The 15,147-nt window shown below is 40.4% G+C and overlaps 1 protein-coding gene across 4 annotated transcripts in view; it reads left to right on the top strand.

The window, feature by feature from the left end:
* Positions 1-15,147, top strand: part of ARFGAP3 (ARF GTPase activating protein 3) — a 469,979-nt gene that overhangs the window by 299,808 nt on the left and 155,024 nt on the right. For all 4 annotated transcript variants that reach the window (XM_078673894.1, XM_078673892.1, XM_078673893.1 and 1 more), the window contains one exon: positions 2,480-2,605. In XM_078673894.1, the coding sequence (XP_078530020.1) occupies positions 2,480-2,605 (126 nt within the window). The remainder of the gene's footprint in view (positions 1-2,479; positions 2,606-15,147) is intronic.

Here is a 15,147-nt window from a genome sequence, read left to right on the forward strand (position 1 = left end):
GGTGGATTGTTAAGTGCATCCAAATCTGTTATCAAAAAGCTAAACGTACCTTAACAATACCCCCAAGGGCGCACTCCACACGCAAATTGGGGGCATCCATGGCTTTCCTGGGGAACATTCCTTTGGAAGACATTTGCAGAGCAGCCACATGGGTTACACCGCATACCTTTACAAAACACTACTGTGTTGATGTGCATTCCAAGCAGCAAGCAGCTGTAGGACAGGCTGTTCTCAAGACACTTTTTCAGGTTTCTGCAGCTGGCACGGGCAACCGCCGCTAATAGAGGGACTGCTATATATTCTATGCAAAAGATATGAATTTAGCAGCCCACATGCCTCGAACTGAATATGCTACTTACCAGTATGCATCTGTTCTTGGCATGTAGGGCTGCTAACATTCATATCGCCCACCCTCCTCCCCGGTGCCCGTCGCAGCTGCAGATATACTCTTGCATTCAATCATTAGCATGGACATCCTTTACACTTTTCACTCCATCTCTGCCACAATGGCTAAAAACAATCTGGGGATGGAGCCGATGCCCATGCGCACTGTAGTCCAGGGGAGGAGCCACCTATCTCAGGATACTTCGAAGACTCTTCCAGGACAACAATGTGCGATCATCCGGACCCAACACTAGGCGGCGATCTATGCAAAAGATATGAATGTTAGCAGCCCTACATGCCAAGAACAGATGCATACTGGTAAGTAGCATATTCATTATATTACCTGAAGCCCTTTTCTCTAATTTGTTTTTCCTACATTTGACATCATCACTCATGATAAAGTGCTGCAAGCCCTTTGAACCTCCAAACCTTTCACTGTGTATCAACTAGGACTAGCTGATCATGAGGATTACCATCGCCATTTTTTACAAAAGTTCAATCAGAATTTGAATGAAGAGCTTATTCCTCTGCCATTCTCATCATGCCTTGTGCTTCCTTGGCTGTGTGAACACTTTTGATACATCAAATCAGGCGTGTTTTACTCTTTTAACCTGACAGTTCCCGGGACTGTCATTCTACTGCCCAAGGCCACAATTCTGAGTGAGTGAAATTCTGCTCTCCTTAATCATAATTTGGCTGATGTTCATGGTAGCAGATTTTCTGCGTGTGGGAACACCAGGCCCGATTTTTACCAACTGGAAATTACGTACTGTAAAAATCACTTTGGGAAAGGGCTGCGGTGCAGCCTAGGCACGTTTCTTGGCTCCTTTCTGACCCTCAGCCATGCCACGGGGTTAAACATGTAATGCTTTTGCCTGCCAGGTGACACCTTCCCTCCTTTATCTGCCTGCATCCTTCTCTCTAGCGCCCCCTCCACCAGTTGCCTTGCACAAATTTACCACCTGTTCAAAGCAGGTGGTAATGCATGTGTTAAATCTGACAGTAACTGATCTTCCATATGGAATACTGGCTTGAAAAAATGGTTCTGCACACTTTAACTTGTAATTGCAGGAATTCAGTGCAGAGGTCTGATCTGATTTGTATCTGTAATTCCGGCTGCCTTAAATCTCAGCATGGAATGCCACTTCTAATCAGGGCCCAAGTTATTTTGACTTTAGAAGGCAATGATGCCTGTCACGCAGTTGTGGAAACCACCCGTACTAGATAGATTGGGCTGGGCTAGTCTAAGAATTTTGAACAGTCCAAAGTATAATTTTGCATATGTCAGTGCAACCAATTTACTAAAAAAGCTGTTTTCAGGCCTTTTGCAGTGATTTAACGTCACCTGTAAGTGCTCAAAGTTGAGTTCGGTAAAGAGCAAAAACAGAAGAGTAGGATCTTTGGATTGCCTTCTTTATTCTTAGTCCATCAGCTCTTTAGCATTATCAACGCCCTCCTGCCATCTGTTTTGCCATTACCAAAACACACACGTATTGGCTTATTTTTCAAGATGTGTTGATGATGAGGTAGAGCCTATGGACTGAGTACCGAGATGTTCCTATAAAGTTCACTTAATCCATTGTTCACTTGCGAGATGCTAATGATTGTAAAGATAACATGAAATGTAATTATTTTTAAAGTATATCTAGGGTATGGGAACTTGCTGAAATATTCTGTAATTTTACCAGCTACACAAAAATTGTGTGATCTGAATTGTTATAATTGGATGCAGCTAATAATATTTCTATAATGTGATATTTTTATTTTTATCAACCATCTCTAGTGTCTGGAGATATAATATATAAACTAATAAACTGGATTATTTGTAAGTTGTCTTTGAACTAGAATGCACTCAAATTGTGACCCTTCCTCCAAAGGATCACAAATGTATTTCTGTTTTTGGTAGTTTGTTATAAATTAATGAAAATGTTAAAACTTTAGGTTGTTAAGGTTGTTTTTCTATCCAACATGACATATATATATATATATATATATATATATATATATATATGTATATATATATATACACACGCACACACAAGCACGTATGTATATGCATATATTTATCTTATCTATATATATTTTTATTACACAGCGGCATTTCACATTCAGTGTTGTCGGAGATGCAAACAATTGAACAGGAAACGCCCACAGCTGCGAAGCCAAAGAAAAAGTACAGCGAAGACACGGAGGACTCCTTTTTTACTTCTTCTCGTTCTAGGTACAGTAAATACTAAACCTCCAGTTTCAAAATAATTTTGAATGTCTTTGTTATAACGACCTAGTCTGAGTTAAAACATGCTAGGTTTACTTCAAACTGAAGAGGCAGCCATTGCCTCAGGTACATAGCGCGCCGTAGAGGGCTATACCGGCTATTAAAGGCCCTCTCCAGCGTTAAAGGCCCCGAGCCGAAGGCGAGGGCCTTTAACAAGGGAGAGCGACTTTAATAGCCGGTATAGCCCAGCTACGAAGGGCTATAAGGCTATTAGAACATTCTGCCACTAGAGGGCAGAATGTTCTAACAAAAAAGAACAAAGCCTTATGGGAGCGTGAGGGGATTGGAATCCCCTCAGGCTCCCTAAAGCCTCTGTTCACAGCCAGAGTTGTGAACAAAGAATCATTGGAATGTTGGAGCTCCAGGCTTATACCAGCCATTATAAGCCCGGAGCACTCCCATTGTTTTCAATGAGCCCCCAACATTCCAATGTTCTAATATTGGTTAATGCTTGATCAGTGTTCTCAGGAGATTTTAAGCCCTGAGCTAAGACCCTAATAAGATACAGCATGCATTTCTTTGGTGAGTGCCCAAGCTGTTGTTGGTGCTTATTGTGATGTGCTATGTACAGAATAGCTTGATCTAGCCTTAGTAAGCTTGTACTAGAAGCAGAGTTATTTCAAAGATTCAGCATACCCTACGTTCATTGACCTCCATTATGTAGCCCCAGCTTCTGTGAGCCTTAATACGGCCCAGAGAGCCAGGTCAAACCGAAGGTGGTTAGAGCAACTGCTGTTTCCTCAGGATTGGAGCTTAAATAAATTCACATGCTTGAATTTATTCCTCGTCATCGAAGTGGGAGTCACACATTACATTCAAAAGCAGTATAGGTTGTACATACTCCAGAAGGGCTAAAAACATTCACTTCAGTAACTTATCTCCATCATTATAAAAGAACTAAACTCCATCCAATCAGGCAATATTAATGATACCATGTTTGATTCATGCTCTTGACTTACTATTATTTCTGAAAAGGTCTATGCTAAATTCTTTCACAGTCAAATTAAACTGAATAAAATGAACATTAGACCAGGGCGTTATGGGGGCCAACCTATACAAATGCAAGGATATTTCACTGGGTCAATTGATTACAAAAATAAAATAGCATGCTGAAAGATTGATGTATCCGAAAGTGGAAGCAGCATTTTGGGATGGCCCATACAGGCCCTAATGCCAACCCACCACTTCAAGTGCAAAGCATACTGAGTGATCTATCTTTTGAGACCGAATCTCCAGAAGTGTTTAAGAAGAAGAGTTATGCTGTTTCAAAAATGTTTTTACCCAAACTAAAGATCGTAGAGGGAGCTGATCCAGTAGTTTCAATGGTCAGAAAACTACCTGTATGCATGACTGATGCAGCAAGAGAAGAAATAGAAAACGAAATAGACTTGACATCATAGAACCATTAGCAGCCGTTCAGTGTCTAGCTCCTAACAGGTGGCCCGCAAACCTAAGAACTAAATACGAATGTGTTGACTTGAGAGCCCTCAGTAAGGAAGTAATACTTAATAGATTCCCCTTACCAAACATCACGAACATATTAACAAACCTGTCTGGTGCACAGGTCTTCACAACTCTAGATCTAATCTCAGCATAGTACCAAGTCTGATTACCATCCTGATTCACAAGATCTTACAGCATTCATCACAACGGTAGGGGCTTACAGATTCAGATGGATGCAGTGTGGATTAGTCTCAGCGGCGACAATTTTCCAGAGGGCCATGTCTTCAATGCTATAGACCATCCCTGGGTTGTTATATTATCAAGATAATGTGTTGATATGTGGCATGAACAAACTATGCATGATGAAAGGGTGAAATTGGTTCTAGAGAAACTCCAAGAGTATAGTCTTTCAGTGAAATCATGAAAATGGAAGTTTGATTGTGGCGAAATCCCATACGTAGGCCATAGAGTGCTTTAGGCATAGAACTATTGTGCTTTGCACTCCAAAATAAAAGAAAATCAGCACTCCCAAGATGAGGCCATTATCAAAGCAAGAAGAAACACTTGGAAAAGAGACTCAGCACTCATAAAATGTGGCAAATCAACCTGCTAAAGGTAGTTTCAAAATAGTGTGGGGTTATTAATAATACACTGTAACAGAAAACCAAGATGTCAAATAAAACCGGTAAAACAGCATGCAAATATATGTGTGTGTGTGTGTGTGTGTGTGTGTATATATATATATATATATATATATATATATATATATATATGTATGTATATATATATATGTGTATATATATATATATATATATATATATATATGTATGTATATCTCATGCTCCACTACCCCACTCTTAGTCCAACTACGCAAAGAAGTACCGCACTCACAGCTCTTTAATCAGCTTGTCAGTGACTCACAGCAAAAACGACAGACGCGTTTCAGCAATATGCCTTTGTCAATGTCATCCGCACTCTCAAAACGCCATGTTTTTAAAATGAAAAAATGGTACATTGAGGTTAAAGAATGACTAGTGCTCACTTGCTAAATGCGGGCACCATCTTTTAACTGACACATATGTGTCCATGCAACCTAACAATTCGCTGTAAGCCATAACTGTATCTCAGTATGTACTTATACATGATTCTTCAGCAAAGTTGTAACTTTCATAAAGCCGTGGATCGGCAATTATCCTTCTTGGACAACTATACATCAGAAATTCTAGATGTAAATTTGTCATTACCTCATAGTGTTCCATATTTTGTACCACAATCGTAAATGTGAGCAAAGGATCGTTTTCATATAGATACAGTTCATATTCCAAATTGTTCCAGTACAAAGTTCAGCTTAAGTAACCTCCCACTGTTATTCTTAATTTACAGCCTTCATTGATTTAGATTTATATTTCCATAGTAGTTCATATTGCCCCAATTCAATATCCATATCATAAAATTTTCATTATTAGGATTATGAATTCTTCACATATGAGCAGAAAAGACACTGTTAATCAACCCTCAAAATAGCACTAAATAAATGAGATTGAATAAGTGAACAAAATGTATCCTCATCGCTAGGTGTCTAATATGCAGATTACAGGGTATTGATGGATTTAATGTAGATAGATTCAACCGGATTTCCTAGATGTATCAGATTTACTGGCCTAAGTGTACCGACATTTCTTCTCCACAGTTGAGACCGCGCGGATGTTTAGTTAAAAGATCAATGATGTAGCGTGACTCTAACCTGCGCAGCTGCTTGAGTCTGTCACCCCCTCGCACATTAAGCGGGACATGGTCCAGGCCAAAGAACTGTAACTGTTTATGGTTACTGCCATGTTTTTCAACAAAGTGGCGAGCCACTGGATAAGCCTGGTCATTTTTGTCAATTACACGCATGTGCTCTAGCACCCTGATTTTAACCGGATGCACAGTGCTCCCTATATAACGGAGTCCGCACGGGCAAACCAGGCAATATACCACATATGGTGTTGTGCTTGTGATAAATTTTTTAATTTTCTTCAGTAGGTCAATCTCCGGAATTTTATAGGACCACGTCCTCCTGCACGCACACGCAGGCCTTGCATTTGCTGCAAGGAAAAAAAAACCATAATTTGCTTCAGAGTATTACCTTTATCTGAGGGTTTCTCCAAGTGACTTTTCACTAAGATATCCCTCAGTGACCTGGCTTTCTTAAATGTGACCAGTGGTTGTGATGGAATATCCTCGCCTATGATATCATCTGTTAAAAGAATAGGTCAGTTTCTTTTAAGTATCTTTCTAAGATGATTAGCTTCCGCCGAATATGGGGTTATCAGACAAAATTTACCCTTCTCTTCTCTGCTTTTATCCTTACTGCCTAGCAGTTGGGTTCGTTGTATTTTTCTCACTTTCTGTAAAGTTCCTTCTAAGGCTGATGGTTCGTAGCCTCTAGTTCTGAATCTCGCCAAACTGGCTCCTGCTGCCTTCTCAAACTCCACCTCCGTGGAGCAGTTTCGTTTTAACCTCAGTAGTTCCCCATAGGGGATACTCTGGACGAGTTTTGGTGGGTGACTGCTGCTTGCAAACAATATAGAGTTGCCCGCAGTAGGTTTGCGGTATAGAGTGGTTTGTAAGATTCCCTCCTCAACATACATCCTCAGGTCCAGGTAGTCCACTGCCACTGGACTCACTGTACCCGAGAATCTAAGATTTAGTTCATTATTGTTGAGGAGGTCGATATAGCGATGTGCTGACTCCCCTGTTCCCTGCCAGATGATAAATAGGTCGTCGATATATCGATACCACTCTATTACCTGACTCATGGCAGTATCACATTGGCAGGTCCTGGGCACCCGCTCCTCCCACCAGCCGACGAACAAGTTCGCGTAGCTGGGGGCAAAGCAGGTGCCCATCGCCGTGCCAATGAGTTGACTGTAGTGTTGTTGTTGTGTCATGCAAAATTCAATACATTCAACCACCATAGCATTCTGCTGTGAGTATCGCAATTGCCGTTTTCCCAAGAAGTATTTCACCGCTTGAATTCCATCTTCATGTGCTATGCACGTATATAAGCTGGTGATATCAAGGACCACAAGTAGATAACTCGGATCCCACTTTACATAGTTAATTCAATTTAAGAAATCTTTGGTGTCCCTAATGTAGGATTTCAATTGCAGCACCCATGGAAACAGAAAATGGTCGACAAACATAGATAGATGTTCAGTAAGTCTATTTAGTGAAGAAACAATAGGTCTACCAAGGGGATGCTCGTTATCTTTGTGTAACTTGGGAATGTGGCAAAACACTGGGGTAACAGGGCTGGAGCTGCGTAGAAAGAGATGTTCCTCCGACCCTAACATCTCTCGTTTATACCATTTAGCAATCCAATCATCATAAGCCTTGATGCTAAGTTCACAAGTTTTTGATGAAATTGTCTCGTAGCAGTCCGTATTCAGTTGTCTCTCTGCTTCCCTGCAGTAAGCCTCCCGTGTTTGCAAAACTACGTCCCCCCCCCCTTATCTGAGGGCTTGATGATTACAGTTTGGTCCTGCATAAGGTCTTTTAGCGCCCGTTGCTCTTCAGATGTGAAATTTTGTTGACATTTATTTTGTTTCATTTGTACCCGAAATTTCAGAAGGTCCTTCGTCACTGCTTCCGAGAATATATCGATTGCATCCCACATCAAGCGGGGATTAAACAGGGATTTAGGTTTGAATGGACTCTCTTTGCGGGTTTGTTCAATGTCTGAATTGCTAGAACCAACAGATTGTTGTTGGGTATTTCCCCCTGTCTCTGATCGTAGTTCTTCCAAAAGTTCCATCATTGGAAGATCATTCTCTGTGAGGACATCAGTCGCAGTTATCCTCATGGCTGTCCCCTTGTTTCCTTTAATGTGGTGTTTTGTTTTGAAGTACTTGTGAAGTTTTAACTTTCGCACGAAGTTAAATAAGTCAATACGGGTCTGTGTATATTCTAACCGATTGCTGGGGCAGAATGTAAGTCCCAATGCAAGTACTTTTCGTTCTACATCGGTCAAGGGTCTTTCCGCGAGGTTCACTACTGTTAAATTAGATGCCTCTACTCCTTGTTCGCATTCAGGTTCCTTCTGCGATTCACCCATCTTGTTTTTGCGCGTCCTCTTCCTGTTGACCCCACCTCTGCCGGTTCTCCTGCGTCTTCCTCCGGGGGTTTGTTTTTGCCTCCCCGCAGCCATGAATGGCGTATAAGTTTGAACTCGTCGTGAAAAGGAGTAGATGTATTGCTCCTCCTCACCTATGTATCTGGTAAATCATCGCTCGATTCGTGTTCTGTTACCTCAGATTCTGAGGTCTCTACTCTCGGAGCGTTGACTGAATTCTTTCCTTGGACCATCAAATTTTCACGCGAAAGTCAATACCCTCCCCTGCAGATAATCCTTCTCGTCTCGTGCAAAATTTTCTTGTTTGCGCAATTTGATTTTGTTCTCATATTTCAATAACCGCGTTTTCATGAGACCCATTAGGTCCTCAAGTTGTTTCTTGTCTGATATTTCCTTTCCTAGGTCCTCTTCCAAGTCTTTAATTTCTTCCAATGCTTTATCCCGGTCGCTCCAAGCATATTTTACCAGTACCTTCAGAGTTCCCTCGCAATACTGCGCCGTTAATTCTGCCCAGTCTGTCAATAGTTGTGGGTCAGGGTTTTCATAAGAGTGCACAGTATATACACGCAATGTTCATTGATGTAGCTTTGTAGGCTGGTCGCCTCCCACCATTTACGGGTTTCGCGTTCATAGAGACGCTCTAATTTGAACATAATTTCATTTATTTTATTTTTGGGTTGACTTTCAGTGCTCATATTTGCAGAGGTTTGTGTTCGTCCAGCACTTTGCCCTTTAAAGATGTCCTTTGCTGCTTCACGACGATCATGCTCATTAAACATGGCTTGTGCCATTGTGATATTTTCAATGCTGCGTGTTAGTCACAACTGTTTTTTACACAGCTATCAAACAAGCTGTGAATGCCTTAGCCTTGCCGCATATAGTCTTGAGTTCGCATATGTATCGAACGTAAATTTCACAGGAAATCACTCACCGAAGGGTGTATCGGGTTGCAGTGTTTGTCGTCACGACATCGCCACGGCGCCCACCTTCATTCTTTCTCCCGTTCTTGGCGAGTTTATCAGCTTGGATCCCGTGATAAAAGGTTTGTCGAGGCGGTGGTGCTCTCCAAGTAAGCCAGCTCCAATTTCCCACAAAGAAAGTAATAATAAAACACTCACAAGTAATCCAACTGCCAAATGCAAGAGATAAAACACAAGCAAATAATAGGAAAACGCATGCAAGTAATGGACGTTAAATGCTGGAAATAAATTCATGAAAGATGTATATACAAAACGAATAATCAAAGAAAAAAATACATCACCTAATGAGATAAACTCACCATTCTGGTCAGCTTGACTGGTAGGCCATTTCCAGTCATCCAGAAGTCTCAATCGGGAACACTTGAACTTTCCCTGTGACGGTGTGTCTGCCCCACAAGTGAGCTTCTGTCTGGTTGCTAAAAGTTCCTGTCTTTAATACCTTTACTAACACGGAGGTAGACTTCTAGAAATTCCCCCTCCCTTCATCTATTGCAAAACCAAGGCTGACCGTACCGATCTGTGCCAAGGTCAAGATGGAAGCTGGCAAACCTCCCTGTTTTGACTCCGAGACACAGAAGTACATTCCTCTCTCACGCTTTCACACGCACATCCCACACGTTCTGTTCCAAGCAAGGCTGTTTTGTTATGTGCTGTGAAGAAATAAAAACATCCTACTCTGAAGCTGCAAGAAGGCACAAAATGAAATCATGCAAGAGCACAAAATTATGTTATACATTCATAATGGAGTCAGTTAAAACACATGGAGTCAATTGTCACTTCAATCTCACCATGTACAAATGCATGCAGCACTACAAGAACCCAACACAGAGTTAGTCAACACTACTCTAAAGATGATTGCACCTCAAAATAAAGATGAACAATGTTTTTTTTTGTGTTTTTTTTTTTTTTTTGGAATGGTCGAATTTTATACCAAATTTATCAACAATTTGGCCAGCAGAACAATTAATATAAGGATGTCTAGGAAAAACAAAATGGCTTTTGAGTGGAGTAAGGCATGTGAAGATGAGGTTAATGACAGAAAAAAAGGTTAGTGAATACTCACAAGTTAGGACCATATGTACTGGGAAAAAATGAATCTCACTATTCTCTCATTGGGGAAAGAGGCACTGGCAGTCTTTTGTACATTACAAAAGTTAAAAAACTTTCTATTAGGACATACATTCAAAGTATGCACTGATCACACACCACTTAAAGAAGTTTTTATTAAAAATAAAAAAAATGATTGGCTAAATCCGAAGGTGGGCTGTCAACCTACAGGAGTCTACATTCGATGTACAAGGTATTAGAAATAGAGCAGCAGACTGTCTAGATTAATAGATACTCAATAACTAGAAAAAATTGAAGGCTAAGACAAAGAAAATGAATTACCGAGTGAGAATATGTGTTATAACTGGTGACATAAAGTCAGAAGTTGGTTGGGGTAGAGAAATGAAGGATGATGAAGTACTAAATAAAGTAAAAGATTGCTAGAAATAAAATGGTAACCGGAAGGGAAAGCATTAAACCCTATTAGATGATTAAGCATGAACCAATTTAGGGGATGATTGTTTATCTTGTGGGAGAAAATTGATTCCACCAATAACTTTATAAAATAAATTAATTGAGATTGCACATGAAGGGCATTTTGGTGTCTGTGAAATGAATGAAAGAAAGACTAAGAAGATTAGACTTTTGATGGCCAGGAATGGATTTACAAGTAGAAAGAATTGTAACAGAATGCTCCACATGCTGTAACAGTGAAAACATCCTAGTCACTAGAAAGCCTCCAATGTACTCTCGCAAATTTCCTGAAGGACCATAGACATAATTGGACCTTTGAGACGTGAATTACTGTCACCTTTCGTAATAGTCTTAATTGATTTGTACTCTAGATGGCCAGAAATAACACTTGTCTCGAATGTCAGCTTAAAGACCATTATAACATTTTTGGAAGAGTTATTTGGAAGAGAAGTTTTACCAATCTCTATTCTAATAGACAACGGAGTACAATTTTGTTTAAAAAAAAAAAAAGCAAAGAATACTAAGAGAAAAATTATCCCAAACACCACTTTTGTTCCTAATATCACCCAGAGACAGATGGGGTAGTAGTAGTATTTAATCAAACATTAAAGGACGGCATACAACTAGCCAAATGTAATGGTATTCAGTGGAAAGAGGAGCTAATCAGATTTATAGTGTTCAACTCACACCACACCAAATAACTGAATGCACTCCCTTTGAGTTGCTTAGGGGGAACAAACCAGCACCAAATTAGTTCCAGGTTGGATGAAATGCAGAAAGGGTGGATCAACGTAAAAAACAGATAATCCCGGTGACAGAAATAAATAAAAGAACAAGAAGCATGCAAAAAAATAAAATAATTACATTGATCATCACACTACACAGAGAACAGTGAAAATAGGTGATTTGGTGAAGGTCAAAGCACAAGATGTGAAAAATGGTCCAAATTTCCAAAACCAATGAAAGTAATAAAGTTATTCAGAAATGCACTAAAGACATGGATGGGAGATTTTGGAATTTGAGTAGGGTAGTCCAGCACCCTGATTGCATAAAAAGTCACAAAACTCAAGACAATATGAAGGATGATTTTGAACCAGACAATCATTCAAATATAGCTAACATAAGACGATCAGAAAAAAGAACAAATAAAGCAATATTTGATCAAACATTTAGTAGGGCGAGCATCTGTCCCACTTAACTATCTGACATATTTGAAGGACTACATTCAACTAGGACTGTAAAAATAGGTTGTGTAAATGCATAATCCAGAATTATTCTAATTCTATTATGTGCATATTGTGTTAGTGGTCACCCAGTAAATTCTTCTTCTAGATTATCTAACATGTTCTTCCCCATCCTTGCAACAGTTCCATATCCCTGCACTTCATTAGTATTCCTCATTGTTATATCTACATCTTGAATTGTTATAGTATAAATCTTTAAATGATACATAACACTTCAACATACAATTGTACCCTTATTATTTATGAAATGTATATTGATATAGTCTCTTAGTTCTTGTTTGTTCATTAAAAAAGAAAGATTTGTAGTATTCTTTTATCACAAGTGGTATCGCCCATCCACCACGCCTGAACGTGATATGCTGAGAACCACTCAACACAAAGGTTTGGAAAGGATGTTTGGGAAGCGGAGGAGAATCGAGGACAGTGGCTGAGGTGTTTAATAAACTAATTAACTCTTCTCAAACACTTGTGATGATTTAATTCCATTTCACATTCTTCTCATTTGCTCTTCTACTTTGTGTAGCAGGAGCCAGAGTAGAATATGAATGTAGTTGCTCATTCCTGCTACTAAGAAATGTAGAGATTAACTATCTGCTGGACTTCGAGATCGGCAGCGATATTATTCAATCCCAGCCTGCGGAACATCTGCAACACTTGCTTCTTCCCTGTAATCGCTAGGGTTAACTGAAGCTGTAACCCTAGTCCTTCCTTTCTGTTTGTGCTCTAGCAATATCCTAAAATTCCTTGAACATTTTCAAAATATTATCCACCGTGTCCTTAAACACATTTTCTTGGTCAAGAGGCATACCCAAAAGCTTCAGATTGACATCCAGTCAAAAAGCAGATCTGATCAAAGAACACAACCACAGATGAGCTGGTCATCCCTCTTGCAGTTTATTCAAAAGAGCCAAAAACTGATTTCATGATGTGTTGCAATCTACTGTTACTTGCCTAAAAGCCTGTGCTTCATCAGCAGGCAAATGGTCCATTGGCTTTGCTCAGTGGCTAAATTACTGTTGGTAATCATAGACAATAGGACCAAAAACTTCCTTTACCACAGCATTCATTCATTCCCTTGGATTATTTCACATGTGCACTGTGTAAAATTGTTAGAACCTCCTTGACACTAGCTACATGCACCATCATAGTGTTTCACTGGTTGATTGAGATGAAAATAAGTCACCCAGCATTGACCCATATTGTTGAAGCCTATTTCTCAAAGTAGCAGGCACCAATGCTAATATTATATCCACAGATTATCAATAGGATACTTCAACGGTTTAGTTAAGCTTTACAGGTAAATTACACATAAACAACTATTAAACTGTAAAAAAAAAAAAAAAAAAAAAGTTAAACCTGTATACCACTCATTAAGACAGTAGCTATGCAAAACTTGACTGAAAGAGTGTCTGCCGAAGTACATGGGACAGTTCGGTAATCTGTCAGTTTTACAGATGTATGATTGTGTCAATGTGGAGGAAGCTTATCTCAAAAGGGTAGTTTATGAATTGCATCTGACGTTTGGGAGGCACAACTAAATTTTCCACAATATTTGTTGAGGGATCCATTCCATTTGTATCTTACAAGTCAAGTATAGTGTTAACAATCTGACCACCTTCCTCAGCAAAGTCAACACATAGCACTGTGGTCCCCAGAATGTGAAGACCTCATAGCACTTACTGTTGCAATAACAATTTCATGACCTGATTACAAGCTAGGTGCTGAGGATGGCACATTGGGTGATTTGGTGGAAACATTGTGTAAATTACTAAATCCACAGAGGCCATTCTTGAACAGACACCAACACTGCATCCTCTGCTTTTGGTATCATTCATTGCTCAAATTCCAAAAACTCCTGAGATTTTCCATCAACAAATCATTAGTTAGTTTCTGCAGGCTTGTGATTATTTATGGCCCTATGATTTGTGCTGTGGAACAAGTCCATTCAAAGTCATATAAGCCAGTTCTCCCTCAGTTGACTCCTAATACAAACTGTCTTTCTCTTCAAGGTCTCAAGACAAGTTTGCACTGAAGCAGGTGCTCTTCCCCTGCAGCAGATTCAGCTGAAAGCCTGCTTCCGGTGTGTCTTTTCAAATAGCTCCATAACTGGATCTGACTTGTCCTTACGGTGCATAGAGGGAGTCAGATTCTTAATTTTCAAATTTGTGAAAGCTTCGCTTTCTGATGGCTATCTCAAATAGCAGATTCACAGTTCTGAATATCCCCAGGTGCCAGACTGGATCTGAAATATTTCGTAGCAGTGCTGCCAGTAGGTGGAGCAATGTGGCTTTGTGGTGGCTCCATACCTCACCGAAAGTAATGGACTGAGTCGTTTATGCGGTTGCCCTACATGCTGACGTCGGTTCCTTTCTATACTTGCCCTTCAACGTAGATCCAGAGGTCTACCCCCAAAATTGCTGGTTTACCGCTCTTAAACATTTAGCAGTGTGCTAGGCAATGATGCTTTCACCAGAAATGTCAGGATTCAAACAGTGCTGAGACTGCAGGAAGCAGATTTAGATAGCAGACCTGCAAGACCTGCGTCTTTGATGCTCTGGATACGGGCACAAGTTTCCCTCATGCACCCCAAGTTGGTTGTGGACTAAGAGGCAAAACTCTACATGCCTATGCACAAGAAGAGGTTGAGGCATAGGTCCATTACCCTCTCGAAGTTGCAGTACTGGTCTTGAGGCTGTTTCAGCAGGTAATCCACTTCTAGATCAAAGTCCTTCACTAAGTTCAAATTGAAGTCTAGACACAAGCCCAAGAAGGCCAAGAGAGGCTCAACCCCATCTCGAAGTCTGACGAGAAGGTGTTAGGGACTCTTTGTGAAGATCCTACTTCTCCCCCACTTACTCCACTCATCCACCCTCCTCGACTCCCTCTTTCACACCTGCGAGCTCCATGGAACCACATGTGAGTTCGATTGGGTTTCCACTAGCAGTTCTGCTCCCTCCCCCGAACATAGTCTGCCACTACGAGGCACCCTACTGAGCCGCTGCTGACTTTAGCACTGACTTGTATTAAGGTGCAGAGGTCCACGCCCAGTTCCTTCTGCATTTGTGCTGACATGCATTCTCTGGCACCGGTCAATGATCCGATACGACCGTTAACCCCAAACTCAATGTCTGTCTGATTCAAGGTTTATGCCATGCTGTGAAATGATGAAAGTGCAAACAGCCG

Source organism: Lissotriton helveticus, chromosome 1_1 (assembly GCF_964261635.1).
Source record: "Lissotriton helveticus chromosome 1_1, aLisHel1.1, whole genome shotgun sequence".
NCBI lineage: Eukaryota > Metazoa > Chordata > Amphibia > Caudata > Salamandridae > Lissotriton > Lissotriton helveticus.